This window comes from Salmo salar, chromosome 18 (assembly GCF_965601325.2).
Source record: "Salmo salar chromosome 18, fSalSal1, whole genome shotgun sequence".
Classification (NCBI taxonomy): Eukaryota; Metazoa; Chordata; class Actinopteri; order Salmoniformes; family Salmonidae; genus Salmo; species Salmo salar.
The window spans coordinates 13,922,207-13,939,808 of NC_138308.1; the positions used below are offsets into that span (position 1 = coordinate 13,922,207).

General features: G+C 42.9%; 1 protein-coding gene across 4 annotated transcripts in view; it reads right to left on the reverse strand.

The window, feature by feature from the left end:
* Window positions 1-17,602, reverse strand: part of LOC106576725 (cullin-9) — an 84,848-nt gene that overhangs the window by 11,845 nt on the left and 55,401 nt on the right. For 3 of the 4 annotated variants that reach the window (XM_014154070.3, XM_014154074.3, XM_014154072.3), the window contains 10 exons: window positions 10,817-10,988; window positions 9,206-9,351; window positions 8,973-9,102; window positions 8,563-8,765; window positions 7,971-8,224; window positions 6,733-7,108; window positions 2,238-2,378; window positions 697-861; window positions 280-443; window positions 34-127 (listed from right to left, as the gene is read on the reverse strand). In XM_014154070.3, the coding sequence (XP_014009545.2) occupies window positions 34-127; window positions 280-443; window positions 697-861; window positions 2,238-2,378; window positions 6,733-7,108; window positions 7,971-8,224; window positions 8,563-8,765; window positions 8,973-9,102; window positions 9,206-9,351; window positions 10,817-10,988 (1,845 nt within the window). The remainder of the gene's footprint in view (window positions 1-33; window positions 128-279; window positions 444-696; window positions 862-2,237; window positions 2,379-6,732; window positions 7,109-7,970; window positions 8,225-8,562; window positions 8,766-8,972; window positions 9,103-9,205; window positions 9,352-10,816; window positions 10,989-17,602) is intronic. The other variant, XM_014154075.3, reaches the window with a different exon arrangement.

The window sequence follows — 17,602 nt, forward strand, 5'->3', positions numbered from 1 at the left end:
AAAACTTAATTTAATCAAGTCAATTGGAATTACCATAGCTGAGCAGTTGAAGTAATCTTTGTGGGTTGGTTTCCATGGCTTGAGACACCTCCAGCAAAATCCATGGTTACATTTGGCACAAGTCATACTGAAAAAAAAAAAAAATGTACACTGAGTGGCAGTAACAGTGATGCCTATAAATCCCTACAACATACTTCTGGTAAACCTTGAAATGGTTTGATGGAAATCGACAGAGAACAGGGCTGAGGATTGAAACGGGTCCAGTGGCTTTATACTTACTGTAGGCACCCTTCGTTCTTCTCTATCTGGGCCTGGCAGCTGGGGCAGCGTTTGGAGATGAGTTTGGCAAGGTGCTTACTCTGAGCTTCCATGGTCATACCCTCGTAGTAGCCACCATCGTCTATCCACTGGGACATGTGACTGCAACTGGCTGGGTAGTGAGCCTGGGGAGATAGTGGGGGTTAAGAAATCAGCATAAATCTATTCTCTGCTTGCTTGTCTCTATGAACAAAAATACTGTATGTACTAGATAGAGTTACACTACACCAGGTCTGATGGGTACCCATACAAATATGGATTTCTGATTCAATGCCATTGAAGTAAAATAAAAATAAAAAAATAAAATAAAATAAAATAAAAAGACAAATAAACCACATGAATGAGGACAGGAGACGTGTATGACAGCTCAGTGCTAACCTCTGGGAAGTTGCAGCTGAAGCAGGAGGACCAGCAGCACTTTGAGCAGGTGCCCATGCTGCCGATGTTCTCCCTGCACAGGATCTGGTCACAGCCCAAGGGGTTGGTGCACCAAGTCAGGTTGGAGCAGCACTCCACGTAGCCCCGGAGGAGAGCGTTCTCATACTGGGGAGAAACAGAGGACAGGAGCCTCAGAGGATGGATAGGCACTACCGTTTTAAACTCACGATCAGCAAACATGTACAACTGGACAGGCATAACTTTATGGGTTTATATACAGTACATTAAGTATTTTTTGTTACGTTACAGCCTTATTCTAAAATGGATAAAATAAATAAAAATGCTCAATCTACACACAATACTCCATAATGACAAAGCAAAAACAGGTTTAGAAATTTTAGCAAATGTATAAAAATCTAAAACAGAAATCCCTTATTTACATAAGTATTCAGACCTTCTGCTATGATACTCGAAATTGAGCTCAGGTGCATGCTGTTTCCATGGATCATCCAGTGCATGTCAGAGCAAAAACCAAGCCATGAGGTCGAAGGAACTGCCGCAGAGCTCCGAGACAGGATTGTGTCGAGGCACAGATCTGGGGAAGGGTACCAAAAGAATTCAGCAGCATTGAAGGTCCTCCGTCATTCTTAAATGGAAGTTTGCAACCACCAAGACTCTTCCTAGAGCTGGCCGCCCGGACAAACTGAGCAATCGGGGATAAGGGCCTTGGTCAGGGAGGTGACCAAGAACCCAATGGTCACTCTGACAGAGCTCCAGAGTTCCTGTGTGGAGATGGGAGAACCTTCCAGAAGGACAAACATCTCTGCAGCACTCCACCAATCAGGCCTTTATGGTAGATTGGCCAGACGGAAGCCACTCCTCAGTAAACGGCACATGACAGCCGACTTGGAGTTTTCCAAAAGGCACCTAAAGACTCTCAGACCATGAGAATCAAGATTCTCTGGTCTAATGAAACTCTTTGGCCTGAATGCTAAGTGTCACATTTGGAAGAAGCCTGGCACCATCCTTACGGTGAAGCATGGTGGTGGCAGCATCATGCTGTAGGGATATTTTTCAGCGGCAGGGACTGGAAGACTAGTCAGGATCAAGGGAAAGATGAACGGAGTAAAGTATAGAGAGATCCTTGATGAAAACATGCTCCAGAGCGCTCAGGAAATCAGACTGTAGTAAAGGTTCACCTTCCAACAGGACAACGACCCTAAGCAAACAGCCAGGACAACGACCCTAAGCAAACAGCCAAGACAACGCAGGAGTGGCTTCGGGACAAGTCTCTGACTGTCCTTGAGTGGCCCAGCCAGAGCCCGGACTTGAACCCGATCAAACATCTCTGGAGAGACATGAAAATAGCTGTGCAAGATGCTCCCCATCCAACCTGACAGATCTTAAGAGGATTTGAAGATAAGAATGGGAGAAACTCTCCAAACACGGAATACTATCCAAATTCACTTTAAGTGTGTTGCTCTCGTGTGTGTGTGTGTGTGTGTGTGTGTGTGTGTGTGTGTGGGGAGGGGGGGGCAGACCTTGGCGATGGTGTCCTTGTTGGTCAGGATGTTGAAGAAGAACTGAGAGGTAGGTTGTGCTCTGCAGTCTGTTATTGGACAGTTGCAGTTCATCACCAGGTTCTGCTCAATTCTGGCCGTGAGGTACTCCTGCCAGCAAGACTAGGAAGGAAAAATAAATTATCATGAAATGGGAGTCCTGTGACAAACTGTTCACACATCAATTAGGAGCAGATGTTACAGTGAGGGAAAAAAGTATTTGATCCCCTGCTGATTTTGTACGTTTGCCCACTGACAACGAAATGATCAGTCTATAATTTTAATGGTAGGTTTATTTGAACAGTGAGAGACAGAATAACAACAAAACAATCCAGAAAAACACATGTTAAAAATGTTATAAATTGATTTGCATTTTAATGAGGGAAATAAGTATTTGACCCCCTCTCAATCAGAAAGATTTCTGGCTTCCAGGTGTCTTTTATACAGGTAACGAGCTGAGATTAGGAGCACACTCTTAAAGGGAGTGCTCCTTATCTCAGCTCGTTACCTGTATAGAAGACACCTGTCCACAGAAGCAATCAATCAGATTCCAAACTCTCCACCATGGCCAAGACCAAAGTGCTCTCCAAGGATGTCAGGGACAAGATTGTAGACCTACACAAGGCTGGAATGGGCTACAAGACCATCGCCAAGCAGCTTGGTGAGAAGGTGACAACAGTTGGTGCGATTATTCGCAAATGGAAGAAACACAAAAGAACTGTCAATCTCCCTCGGCCTGGGGCTCCATGCAAGATCTCACCTCGTGGAGTTGCAATGATCATGAGAACGGTGAGGAATCAGCCCAGAACTACATGGGAGGATCTTGTCAATGATCTCAAGGCAGCTGGGATCATAGTCACCAAGAAAACAATTGGTAACACACTACGCCGTGAAGGACTGAAATCCTGCAGCGCCCGCAAGGTCCCCCTGCTCAAGAAAGCACATATACATGCTCGTCTGAAGTTTGCCAATGAACATCTGAATGATTCAGAGAACAACTGGGTGAAAGTGTTGTGGTCAGATGAGACCAAAATGGAGCTCTTTGACATCAACTCAACTCGCCGTGTTTTGAGGAGGAATGCTGCCTATGACCCCAAGAACACCATCCCCACCGTCAAACATGGAGGTGGAAACATTATGCTTTGGGGGTGTTTTTCTGCTAAGGGGACAGGACAACTTCACCGCATCAAAGAGACGATGGACAGGGCCATGTACCGTCAAATCTTGGGTGAGAACCTCCTTCCCTCAGCCAGGGCATTGAAAATGGGTCGTGGATGGGTATTCCAGCATGACAATGACCCAAAACACACGGCCAAGGCAACAAAGGAGTGGCTCAAGAAGAAGCACATTAAGGTCCTGGAGTGGCCTAGTCAGTCTCCAGACCTTAATCCCATAGAAAATCTGTGGAGGGAGCTGAAGGTTCGAGTTGCCAAAAATCAGCCTCGAAACCTTAATGACTTGGAGAAGATCTGCAAAGAGGAGTGGGACAAAATCCCTCCTGAGATGTGTGCAAACCTGGTGGCCAACTACAAGAAACGTCTGACCTCTGTGATTGCCAACAAGGGTTTTGCCACCAAGTACTAAGTCATGTTTTGCAGAGGGGTCAAATACTTATTTCCCTCATTAAAATGCAAATCATTTTATAAAATTTTTGACATGCGTTTTTATGGATTGTTTTGTTGTTATTCTGTCTCTCACTATTCAAATAAACCTACCATTAAAATTATAGACTGATCATTTCTTTGTCAGTGGGCAAACGTACAAAATCAGCAGGGGATCAAATACCTTTTTCCCCTCACTGTAACGACTCAACATGAACAGTCTAATTCATCCTTAAAGCAGCAATCAGCAGTTGAAACAATAAAGCACCCTCACCCTGGTTTCGGTAAAAAGCTGAGGGATGGGGTTGGAGAAATCTAACCGCTCAAATTCATAGACCGAGCTATCCATTAAGGGACTGACCATCCATGATATCACATTTGTAGTTTAAACCATGCTTTAAGGCTGTAGTGTTTTACATTTTCTTTTTTTACAAACGTTGTAAAAATCGTACATTTTGGGTTCTGATGGGGCAAAGACAGTTGAACTAAGCTCAAGTTACAGTGCCTTCAGAAATGATTTACGTTTACTTTTTCCACATTGTGTTGTGTTACAGCCTGAATTTAAAATTGATATTTCGATTTTTGTGTCATTGGCCTACACCCAATAAATACCCCATAATGTCAAAATGTAATTGTGTTTTTAAGAAATGTTTACAATGTAATAAAAAATGAAAAGCTGAAATGTCTTGAATCAATAAGTATTTAACCTCTTTGTTTTGGCAAGCCTAAATACGTTCAGGAGTAAAAATGTACTTAAAGTCACATAAGTTGCATGGACAGCATGATTTTTGAATGACTACGTCATCTCTGTACCCCACACATACAGATAATTGTAAGGTCCCTCAGTTGAGCAGTGAATGTTAAACTAACCTAAATGAGTGAAAAGAAGGAAACCTGTACAGAATTTTTTCCCCTCCAAAACATGCAACGTTTGCAATAAGGCACTAAAGTAAAACGGCAAACAATGTAGCAAAGAAATGTACTTCATGTCCTGAATACAAAGTGTTATGTTTGGAGTAAATCCAACATCACTGAGTACCAATCTTCATATTTTCAAGCATGGTGGTGGCTGCATCATGTTACGGGTATGCTTGTCATCGTTTTTTTTTGGGGATAAAACTAAATGGAAGAGCGCTAAGCACAGGCAAAATCCTAGAGGAAAACCTGGTTCAGTCTGCTTTCCAACAGACTGGGATACAAATGTACCTTTCAGCAGGACAATAACCTTAAACACAAGGCCAAATACACTGGAGTTGCTTACCAAGAAGACAGCGAATGTTCCTGAGAAGCCGAGTGGCAGTTTTAACCTAAATCGGCATGAAAATGATTATCTAGCAATGATCAACAACCAACTTGACAGAGCTTGAGGAATTTCTGTAAGAATAATGTGCAAATATTGTACAATAGCCGAATCCACTAATTTCAAGGGGTGTCCACATACTTTTGTATATATAGTGTATGTGGACACCCCTTCAAATTACTGGATTCGGCTATTTCAGCCACACCCGTTGATGACAGGTGTATCTAATCGAGCACACAGCCATGCAATCTCTATAGACAAACATAGGCAGTAGAATGGGCCGTACTGAAAAGCTCAGTGACTTTCAACGTGGCACCGTCATAGGATGCCACCTTCCCAACAAGTCAGTTCGTCAAATTTCTGCCCTGCTAGAGCTGCCCCAGTCAACTTTAAGTGCCGTTATTGTGAAGTGGAAACATCTAGGAGCAACAATGGCTCCGCCACAAAGTGGTAGACTACACAAGTTCACAGAACAGGAACTCCCGAGTGCTGAAACACATAAAAACTGTCTGATCTCGGTTGCAACACTCCCTACCAAGCTCCAAACTGCCTCTGGAAGCAACTTCAGTACAATAACTGTTCGTCGGGAGTTTCATGAAATGGGTTTCCGTGGCCGAGCAACATGCCTAAGATCACCATGTACAATTCCAAGTGTCGGTTGGCGGGGTGTAAAGCTCGCCACCATTGGACTCTGGAGCAGTGGAAACGCATTCTCTGGAGTGATGAATCAAGCTTCACCATCTGCAGTCCGACCAACGCCAGGAGAACGCTACCTACGCCAATGCATGGTGCCAACTGTAAAGTTTGGTGCAAAAGGAATAATGGTCTGGGGTTGTTTTTCATGAAGGGAAATCTTAACCCGACAGCATACAATGACATTCTAGACGATTCTGTGCTTCCAACTTTGTGGCAACAGTTTGGGGAAGGCCCTTTGCTGTTGCAGCATGACAATGCCCCCGTGCACAAAGCGGATGTCCATACAGAAATGGTTTTTCGAGATCGGTGTGGAAGAATTTCACTGGCCTGCACAGAGCCCTGACCTCAACCCCATCGAACCCCTTTGGGATGAATTGGAACGCAGACTGCGAGGTAAGCCTAATCGCCCAACATCAGTGACTGAATGGAAGCAAGTCCCCGCAGCAATGTTCCAACATCTAGTGGAAATCCTTCCCAGAAGAGTGGAGGCTGTTTAGCAGCAAAGGGGGACCAACTCCATATTAATAATTAGAATGAGATGTTTGACAAGCAGGTCTCCACATACTTTGTAGTCTATTTCTCACTCTCATTTCAAATAATGTGGGGGGGAAAAAAAACGTGTTTTCACTGTCATTATGGGGTACTGCGTATAGATGGGCGGGGAAAATATCTATTAAACCCATTTTGAATTCAGGCTGTAACAAAATATATGAATACTTTCTGAAAGCAAGAATCAATGGGTACATATCATTAATTTCTAAGTAAAATGATATTGCAACTGCAAAATGTCCCTTTAAAGCATCTATACAAGATTAAACTAGTTTAAAGTTGGAAAAGGATTAGAATTTTTTTTTTTTTTTAAATCGGTAAAGTGACAGACCCGGCAGCAGTAGTGCATGCAACAGAGGGTGGGAACGGGCTCTGCCTCCCCTGTTTGAGAGATGAGGCACACAGGGCAGCTGGACACAGGGCTGGGGGGTGGCTGGGGGTTCCAGCCCCTCAGCCCAGCAGCCATGACCAGGGAGTCTGGGTCGTCTGTGTAGCGCTGGATTAGCACATCCACGTTCCACTTGCAGTGGACCAGCAGGTGCTCAGCCTGGTCCAGGTCCAGACTCAGGGTGCCAGAGACCTGCTGCACTGTGCGCTGCATCAGCTGCCCGACCTCCTCCTGGTTCATAGTCCGGCCCATGGACAATAGGACAGCCTCCAGGACCCCGTCTTCCACACTCTGAGGGGCTGCAATGATGCCTTCCAGGCTGGAGGAGAAGACACAGCGGGTCACAAGAGGTAACTTACAGCTATGGAAATCTTAACTTCTTAAACGTGAGGAGGGTCACAGTTTAGCATGATTACATTGGAAATACTCTCATTTCAGAGAACAAGCATGTGTTATTAAAAACAGTGCAGCAGAATAACATCCTTATGGAAAGCAGAGCTTGTAATTATCAGGTTAGTAGTTCGTGTGATTTTAATGGCAAAGAGCTGTAGAGACAAATTGTGGTATCTTCATTAAAAAAAGATCACCCCACACAGCATTCCTAGACTACTGTATTATACCCACACAAAATAAGAAAGCAACAAACGTGGTTCAAAGTTTAAATGTTCTTTATTATTTATATTAATAGAACATTCACTTGCATCTTTTGACTGTTTCTCAACATATGGCATAACAGCCTAGATTTCTTTGTGTTGCATGTATTAGACTATTAGAGCCATGGGTTTCTTTGAAGGTAATGGCTTAGATAAACAGCATCAGTGGTCAATGGTCATCCTGTATGTGAAATGACTGACATTGTCAGGCATTGCGATGCAGCCACAGTTTAGGTCAATGTGTATTTAAAAGCTCAACTAGGACAGAACGAGTACATATGGCACAAATAAGTGCTGTAACGTCAGGGCTGAAGACCTCAACCCAATTGGTTAGCTATTAAAGCATTTATGCAATGGCTATAGCAGACATACACATGGAAAAGAAGGCCTGTTAATAATTATTCTACTCTCCTTCCCTACAATTCAAAAACAAAGAACTTGCCCTGAGATACAGAATCAACCGAGAGACTACACCAGCAATCTACATTAAAAACCCTTCCCCCACTAGGTCAAGGGTCATCCGCACACCTGATGTCAGCGTTGCTGCTGCTGGGGTTATTCTTCAGCTCTGCCTTGCTGAAGGAGAAATTCGCCTGGCCCTTCTGGGGAGTGGAGGGGTCTTCAGGCAGGAACTCCACGATGTGGGGGCTGTCCTCGTTGCGCCTGATGTAGCCCTTGCTGATGACGTGCATGACACAGGACAGCACGTCTGTAGTGCTGCAGCTGAAACGCACCGAGCCTGGGGAACGAGTCACCTCCCGCTTCTGACACGTGTCCAACACCTGAGGGAGGACAAGGGATAAAATAAGGGACATAAAGACACCCGCTGCTAGCATCTGGAACATCAAATAAAGATGAATCGAAATAAAAGCTGATCCTGAAACATGTAGGGATGAATGTTTACACTACCACTACACAGGGTAGCCTAGTGGTTAGAGCGTTAGACTAGTAACCGAAAGGTTGCAAGATCAAATCCCCGAGCTGACAAGGTAAAAATCTGTCTTTCTCCCCTGAACAAGAATTTGTTCTTAACTGACTTACCTAGTTAAATAAAGGTAAAATAAAACATAGGATCAGTTGATCATCTCCATTGGTCACACATGAGGGAACAAGGCCTTACTCTGAACACCAGGTTGTCTATGTTCATCTCTTTCTCAGCCTTCATGATCTGGATGATGAGGCAGTAGATGAAGTTCCTCTTCCTCTCCAGCGAGCAGGCAGCGTCCTCGTCCACATTCAGGTAGGTCTGCTTGGGTAGCAGGTAGCAGTAGCTGTGGTTTTCCAAACTCTGAGACAGAGCTTTTTTGTTCAACCTCAGGACTCCTATGTGTAGAGAAGGACAAAACCTTACATTCAGTCCAACTCCACAAACGCCAACAGTAAATAGCATCTAACGGGAACAATTCAGGGGATGGAATCTTTTTTTGTCAAAAATTGCTGGATTGCAGGGATCCACAGTAGTTCCATAGAATGTATTTGTGAAAGGCTCAGAGAAAGAGCTAGCCAGGGAAAGACAGAGCGGGAGCTCACCATTCACAAGATTGCTGTCGGGGCTGTCTGTGGTGAGAATGCCCTTTTCTGCAGTGAGGGGAGACAGCGCATGGGCCAGCACTGTTGGAGAAAGGCCTGTAGCCTGCTGAAGAGCCTCCACAGATACATCCTGAAAAGAATAACAGGAGGTAGTTTAGTGTCAATTAAGAAAATGAAATAATTAAACTCAATTTCCCATTGTGCATTGCACTGTTTCTCCCCCATCTAGTTACCTGTTGGTGGTTGAACTGTAGGAGGATGTACATCTGCAGGGTGGAGACGTAGAGAGTGCAGGGGCCATAGTGCAGCTCTGCATGGCCCAGCCAGGTCCACTGCAGACGCCGGGGCTTACTGTGGGTCAGATTGTACATGCACTGGCCTGCAGACAAACACACATCACACACCAATCAGCCTCTAGCACTTCGTTCTCAAAGATGACATTGTAACAGACTGGCTCTGATGGAACTTGGCGAGATTTTGGCTTATGCGAAAGATCTAAAATATACTTAAAAATAAAACGCAACATGCAATAATTTCAACGATTTCACAGTTCATATAAGTAAATCAGTCAATAGAAATAAATTCATTAGGCCTAAATCTATGAATTTCACATGACTGGGCAGGGCGGGTAGGCCTGGCTCCCATTTTTTACATTTACATTTTAGTCATTTAGCAGACGCTCTTATCCAGAGCGACTTACAGTAGTGAATGCATACATTTCATGCATTTTTTTTGGTACTGGACCCCCGTGGGAATCGAACCCACAACCCTGGCGTTGCACACACCATGCTGGCGTTGCAAACACCATGCTCTACCAAATGAGCCACAGCCAATCAAAGAGATTTCCCCACAAAGGGCTTACATACAGAAATACTCCTCAGTTTCATCAGCTGTCTGGGTGGCTGGTCTCAGACAATCCTGCAGGTGAAGAAACCAGATAAGGAAGTCTTGGGCTGGTGTGGTTACACGTGGTCTGCAGTTATGAGGCCGGTTGCACGCATTGCCAAATTCCCTAAAACGATGTTCGAGGCGGCTTATGGTATGAGAAATGAACATTCAATTCTCTGGCAACAGCTCTGGTGGATACTTCTCCAGCGTGCTAGCGGCCATCGAAGGTGAGCATTTGCCCACTGAAGTCGGTTATGACGCCAAACTACAGTCAGGTCAAGACCCTGGTAAGATCAATGAGCACGCAGATGAGCTTCCCTGAGACGATTTCTGACAGTTGTGTGGAAAATCTTTGGTTGTGCAAACCCACAGTTTCAACAGCTGTCCGGGTGGCCGGTCTCAGACGGTCCCGCAGGTGATGAAGCCGGATGTGGAGGTCCAGGGCTGGTGTGGTTGTGATGCCGGTTAGACATACTGCCAAATTTTCTAAAATAACATTGGAGGCGGATTATGGAAGAGAAATCTCCGTTCAATTGTCTGGCAACAGCTCTGGTGGACATTCCTGTAGTCAGCATGCCAATTGCACGCTCCTTCAAAACTTGAGACATCTGTGGCATTGTGTTGTTTGACAAAACTGCACATTGTAGAGTGGCCTTTTGTTGTCCCCAGCACAAGGTGACCCGTATAATGATCATGCTGTTTAATCAGCTTATTGAAATGCCACACCTGTCACGTGGATGATCTTGACAATGAAGAAATGCTCACCAACAGGGATGTACACATTCGTTTTTTTGTGTGCATATGGAACATTTCTGGGAACATCTATTTCAGCTAATGAAACATGGGACCAACACTTGACATGTTGCATTTATATTTTTGTTCAGTGTATATCAATATGAGGAGAGAAACATAGAGCCAAAACTTTGTGAAAAGACAGATGACAGAATGGGACTGACTGTTAGAGTAGAAGTCTGTGAACTCTGCCAGGTAGGTAGAGAGCTGCTTGGGGAAGTATCTGCTGGAGTTGTCCAGGTAGCAGGGTGAGGAGACTGCCCAGCAGCGAGGAGACAGGACCAGCACCTTCACCTCACTCTCCTCATCAGGCTCAGACGGCTGATCATCCATCATCTGCAGCACAGAAAAGGACAACATTTTTGGGAGGTTATGGGTTGGATTCCCAATAGGCCATATAACATGGTAATATGTTGTCATGACTCTCCTGTGAGGTTCCAAAGGATCAGATTACAGTGGATCAGCTCTACAGAGCTCCCTCTCTCCCGCAGAGGGAGAGAGGAATGATGTGGGGGTTTTATGACACCTCACATGGATCGTTAACAATAGGCAGCAGACGATTCCTTTTGGGGCCTAATTTGGGCAAATGGAATGCATCTGTGTTACAGAAGAGTTTGCCGCCCAAGAACTTCCACATCAAACCATGGACAATATATTTCAATATCCGAATATTGGGAATGATGAGAGATGGAATATGAATGTCTATTTTGTGATGTCATTAAAGGTTGCATGAAGACGTTATAACGAAAACATTGTAACTTGAAGAGTTTTAATATGTGTATGTCATGTTTACATACTTTAAATTGTGTGGAAAATATCCAGGATAAAGAATGTTTTTATGACGATAAGATTGTGATTTTAGTTATCTAACGAGATCATATTGTGATACCTTGCCTCGTAACTAGCCACGCCCCGGGGAACCCAGAGAGTGTGCCAGCCTGATGTAAATGCCTCAATTTTACCAAAGGGTATAAAGCATTTGAGTTAAGAATTAACATATCAGACTAGAAGGGCCATAAGCGGCAGCTGAGGTCTACGATTAGTCACAACCCCGAAACGCAACAAGGCTGAAGACAAAGGAACCTCTTAATCATTGCTACGGTTGAGTACTGCATCTAAGAAGGTGAATTTAAGCAGGACCATCCGGTTATTCTCGTCAAATCATTGTCTACACTGCTCTTATCCCTACTCGGGGATCATCTACACGGCTCAGAAGACCCCTCTTCCAGAACGAGTACAAGTAAACAGACAACTAAGAGAAAGGACATTGTGACATCTTGTGGACAATCAGAGACTTACACTGAGGAACAGACCCCTTCTCACCGAGCGGAACTCTGCCCAGGGAGGTCTGGGCCTAACAGAGACACCCAACGAAGACCTTCAACACGTAAATACATGCATTACTTCTCACCCATAAGACCGGCAGTTCGGGGCAAGGTATTAGGGCTATTATAAGTATAGTTACCAAATGTATCCAAGTGTTGCTTCTTTTTGTCGCTTTCGCTCTCTTTAAATCTCCATCTTGTGTAGCCAGTGTCATATTGTATTAGTCCGCTAGGGACTTGTCATCGTGTTACGTTTCTAATCAATAACGTACACCGTGTCTATATTACGTTATCATTTAGCTTGTTAGTAAATAATCAAATCAATGTATTGTACAGAATGATTAGTAAGACTCGGGATTGTGCAGATTTACGAAGTCAACGACGTTCAGAATGAAACTGATATGAGGAAATAATTAATTGGTGACTGGTACGACGTCTATACACTCTTGAGTTAATTCGGGAGACGCCAACTCATTAAAACATACATTTCCCGTGGTGCCCCAAATTCCTAATGAGTTAGATGTTACATGATTAATTTAAATTGAGTAATAATTATTCGATAAATAGCAGTCATCACAATGATAGTCACGTCACGACAATGTGTATGCTGCTTTGGAAACGATCATCTGTTATATACAGTGAGCTCCAAAAGTATTGGGACAGTGGCAAAGAGTACATTCTATACTCCAACACTTTGGATTTGAAATGATACAATGACTGTGGGGTTAAAGTTCAGACTGTCAGCTTTAAGTTGAGGGTATTTTCATCCATATTGGGTGAACCATTTAGAAATTAGAACACTTTTTGTACATAGTCCACCCATTTTAAACAGATCGAAAGTATTGGGACAAAATCACTTACAGTTGAAGTCGAAAGTTAACATACACTTGGTTTTTCAACCACTCTTGTTAACAAACTATAGTTTTGGCAAGTCAGTTAGGACATTACTTTGTGCATGACACAAGTCATTTTTCCAACAATTATTTAACTTATAATCACTATCACGATTCCAGTCGGTCAGAAGTTTACATACACTAAGTTGACTGTGCCTTTAAACAGCTTGGAAAATTCCAGAAAATGATGTCATGGCTTTAGAAGCTTCTGATAGGCTAATTGACATAATTTGAGTCAATTGGAGGTGTACCTGTGGATGTATTTCAAGGCCTACCTTCAAACTCAGTGCCTCTTTGCTTGACATCATGGGAAATCAAAAGAAATCAGCCAAGACCTCAGAAAAAAATTGTAGACCTCCACAAGTCTGGTTCATCCTGGGGAGCAAATTCCAAATGCCTGAAGGTACCACATTCATCTGAACAAACAATAGTACGCAAGTATAAACACCATGGGACCACGCAGCCGTCGTACCGCTCAGGAAGGAGACGCATTCTGTCTCCTAGAGATGAACGTACCTTAGTGCAAAGAGTGCAAATCAATCCCAGAACAACAGCAACAGGTACAAAAGTATCTATATCCACAGTAAAATGAGTCCTATATCGACATAACCTGAAAGGCCGCTCAGCAAGGAAGAAACCACTGCTCTAAACCGCCATAAAAAAGCCAGACTACGGTTTTCAACTGCACATGGGGACAAAGATCGTACTTTCTGATGAAACAAAAATATAACTGTTTGGCCATAATGACTATTATGTTTGGGGGGGAAAGGGGATGCTTGCAAGCCGAAGAACACCATCCCGACCGTGAAGCACAGGGGTGGCAGCATCATGTTGTACAGGTGCTTTGCTGTAGGAGGGACTGGTGCACTTCACACAATAGATAGCGTCATGAGAAAGGAAAATTATGTGGATATATTGAAGCAACATCTCAAGACATCAGTCAGGAAGTTAAAGCTTGGTTGCAAATGGGTCTTCAAAAGGACAAAGTTGTGGCAAAATGGCTTAAGGACAACAAAGTCAAGGTATTGGAGTGGCCATCACAAAGCCCTGACCTCAATCCTATAGAAAATGTGTGGGCAGAACTGAAAAAGTGTGTGCGAGCAAGGAGGCCTACAAACCTGACTCAGTTACACCAGCTCTGTCAGGAGGAACGGGCCAAAATTCACCCAACTTATTGAGGGAAGCTTGTGGAAGGCTACCCAAAACGTTTGACCCAAGTTAAACAATTTAAAAGGCTATGCTACCAAATACTAATTGAGTGTATGTAAACTTCTGACCCACTGGGAATGTGATGAAAGAAATAAAAGCTGAAATAAATCACTCTACTATTATTCTGACATTTCACTTAAAATAAAGTGGTGATCCTAACTGACCTAAGACAGGGAATTTTTACTAGGATTGAATGTCAGGAATTGTGAAAAACTGAGTTTAAATATATTTGGCTACGGTATATGTAAACTTCCGACTTCAACTGTATGTCTATTAAAGTAGTCAAACGTTTTTAGTATTAGGTCCCATATTCCTAGCAATCAATGACTACATCAGGCTTGTGACTCTACAAACTTGGAGTCATTTGCTGTTTGTTTTGGTTGTTTCAGATTATTTTGTGCCCAATAGAAATAAATGGTAAATAATGTAGTATCGTTTGGAGTTGCTTTTATTGTAAATAAGATTAGAAAATGTTTCTAAACACTTCTACATTCTTTTGAAAACTACTATGATTGCAGATAATCCTGAATGAATCGTTAATAATAATGAGTGAGAAAGTTAGACGCACAAATATCATACCCCCAAGACATGCTAACCTCTCACCATTACAATAGAAGGTGAGGTTAGCATTTTCTGAGGGGTATGATATTAATGTCGTCTAACTTTCTCACTCATCATTACTCACGATTCATTCAGGATTATCCGTAATCCTGGTAGCGTCTACTTTAATGTATAAGTGTTTAAAAACAGTCTATTCTTATTTACAATAAAGGTTACTCCAAAATTACACTACATTACTTACCATTAAGCCCTTTATTTTTTCCACTTTGTTACGTTACAGCCTTATTCTAAAATAGATTAAATAAAACATTTTACTCACTCAATCACCACACAATGCCCCATAATGACAAAGAGAAAACTGTTTAGAAATGTTTGCACATTCATTAAAAATGAAAACAGAAATACCTTATTCATGTAAGTATTCGGACCCTTTCCTATGAGACATAAAATTGAGCTCATGTGCATCCGGTTTCCATTGATCATCCTTGAGGTGTTTCTACAACTTGATTGGAGTCCACCTGTGGAAAATTCAACTGATTGGACAGATTTAGAAAGGTCCCACAGTTGACAGGGCATGTCAGAGCAAAAACCTAAGCCATGAGGTCGAAAGAATTGTCCGTGGAGCTCCGAGACAGGATTGTGTTGAGGCACAGATCAGGGGAAGGGTACCGAAAAAAGTCTGCAGCATTTAAGTTCCCCAAAAACACAGTGGCCTCCATCATTCTTAAATGGAAGAAGTTTGGAACCACCCAGCCAAACCGAGCAATCGGGGGATAAGGGCCTTGGTCAGGGAGGTGACCAAGAACCCAATGGTCACTCTGACAGAGCTCCAGAGTTCCTCTGTGGAGAGGACAACCATCTCTGCAGCACTCCACCAATCAGGCATTTATGGTATAGTGGCCAGACGGAAGCCACTCCTCAGTAAAAGGCTAATTACCCTCTTGGCGTTCCCCTAGGATAGGGGGCGCTAAAGCGTTTTTTGAAAAAAATTCGTGCCCATTTTAAACGGCCTCCTACTCAAACTCAGAAGCTAGGATATGCATATAATTAATACTTGTGGATAGAAAACACCCTAAAGTTTCTAAAACTGTTTGAATGGTGTCTGTGAGTATAACAGAACTCATATGGCAGTCAAAACCCCGAGACAGATGGAAACAGGAAGTGGAATTCTGAATTGCTAACTCAACTTCATCACGTTGCCTATTAATCACACCGTGAGCTATGGTTCATTGAGCACTTCCTATTGCTTCCACTAGATGTCCCCAGTCTTCACAAATTGGTTTGAGCCTTCTACTGTTAAAATTGAATGAATGAGACGCTGTGGAACGTGGTCACACGGAGAGAGCCATCACCATTATGACGCCGGCGCCCCTGGTTACCCTCCCCTTTCGAAACGTTTTGAAACACAATGCAATCGTCCCCCTCGAATCTTATTGGCTCTCTTGTTGAAAAACGCCATGAAGATTTATGTTATACAACGTTTGACATGTTTGAACGAACCTAAATGGGGGAAAAAATGCATTTTCTCGAAATGGCTGTCCCGTGGCCGACGAAGCATTTGGATCAGCCTTCAGACGCGCTAACAAGAACAAGCTCTTGGAACATAAAGGAGTCATTTTTTTCGAACGAAAATACATTTGTTGTGGACCTGGGATTCCTGGAAGTGCTTTCTGATGAAGACAACCAAAGGTAAGGGATTATTGACAATAGTATACAAGACTAGATGTGATATGCGATTGTTCCAAGATGGCTAGCCTATTGCTATTGCTAGCCTATTGTTCTGAGTATCGCATCCCCTTTTATCGCAAAGTGTGATTACCCAGTAAAGTTATTTTAAAATCTTTCATTACAGGTGCTTTCAAGAGATATTCATCTATAAATCTTAGAATGACAATATTACATTTTAAAAATGTTTTCGAATAGTAATTTAGTAAATTGTAGCTCTGTTTCATCGGATGCATTTGAGGGAAAATAGTTAGTCAACGTTACGCACCGATGTAAAATGCTGTTTTTATATATAAATATGAACTTTATCGAACAAAAGAATGCATGTATTGTGTAACATGATGTCCTAGGTGTGTCATCTGATGAAGATTGTCAAAGGTTAGTGCTGCATTTAGCTGTTTTTTGGTTATTTGTGATGCATGTGGTTGGTCGGAAAATGGCTATGTGGCTACTTTTACGATATACTCCTCTAACATAATCTAATGTTTTGCTTTTGCTGTAAAGCCTTTTTGAAATCGGACAACGTGGTTCGATTCAGGAGAGGTGTATCTATAAAACGAAATAATTGGATTTTTTTTTGATTTTTTAAAAATTATTAAATTTTGTTATGCTAATGGCGATATGATTTTTCGCTGGATGCCCAGGCCGCACAGGGGTTAAAGATTATCTGTCCGATGAAACCAAGATTGAACTCTTTGGCCTGAATGCCAAGCGTCATGTCTGGAGGAAACCTGGCACCATCCCTACGGTCGTGACTTGACTATCATTACTCTGATGACTGCTATTTTACTAACTAACTTAATTATTACTCAATTAAATGAATCATTTAACAATTAACTCATTAGGAATTTGGGGCACCACGGGAAAAGTAGTTTAACGAGTTACTTTCTCCCGACATAAACTCTAAAGAGTTCTGAACGTCGTATAATCCTTGGATCCGCAAGAACCCCAGCACTTCTGAATATTCAGTACTACACAAATTGATTTATTTTATTTACTAACTAAATAATAACACAGAATACACACTTACATGAGATAATAGTCCCTAGTGGACTGCAAGATATGACGGATTGTTACACATATGGAGGGAAGAGTGGTGCAGCGATCTAAGGCAATGCATCTCAGTGCTTGAGAAGTCACTCCAGACACCCTGGTTCGAATCCAGGTTGCATCACAACCGGCTGTGATTGTGCGCCACCCTATGGGACTCCCAATTGCCCCAGCGTTGTCCGGGTTT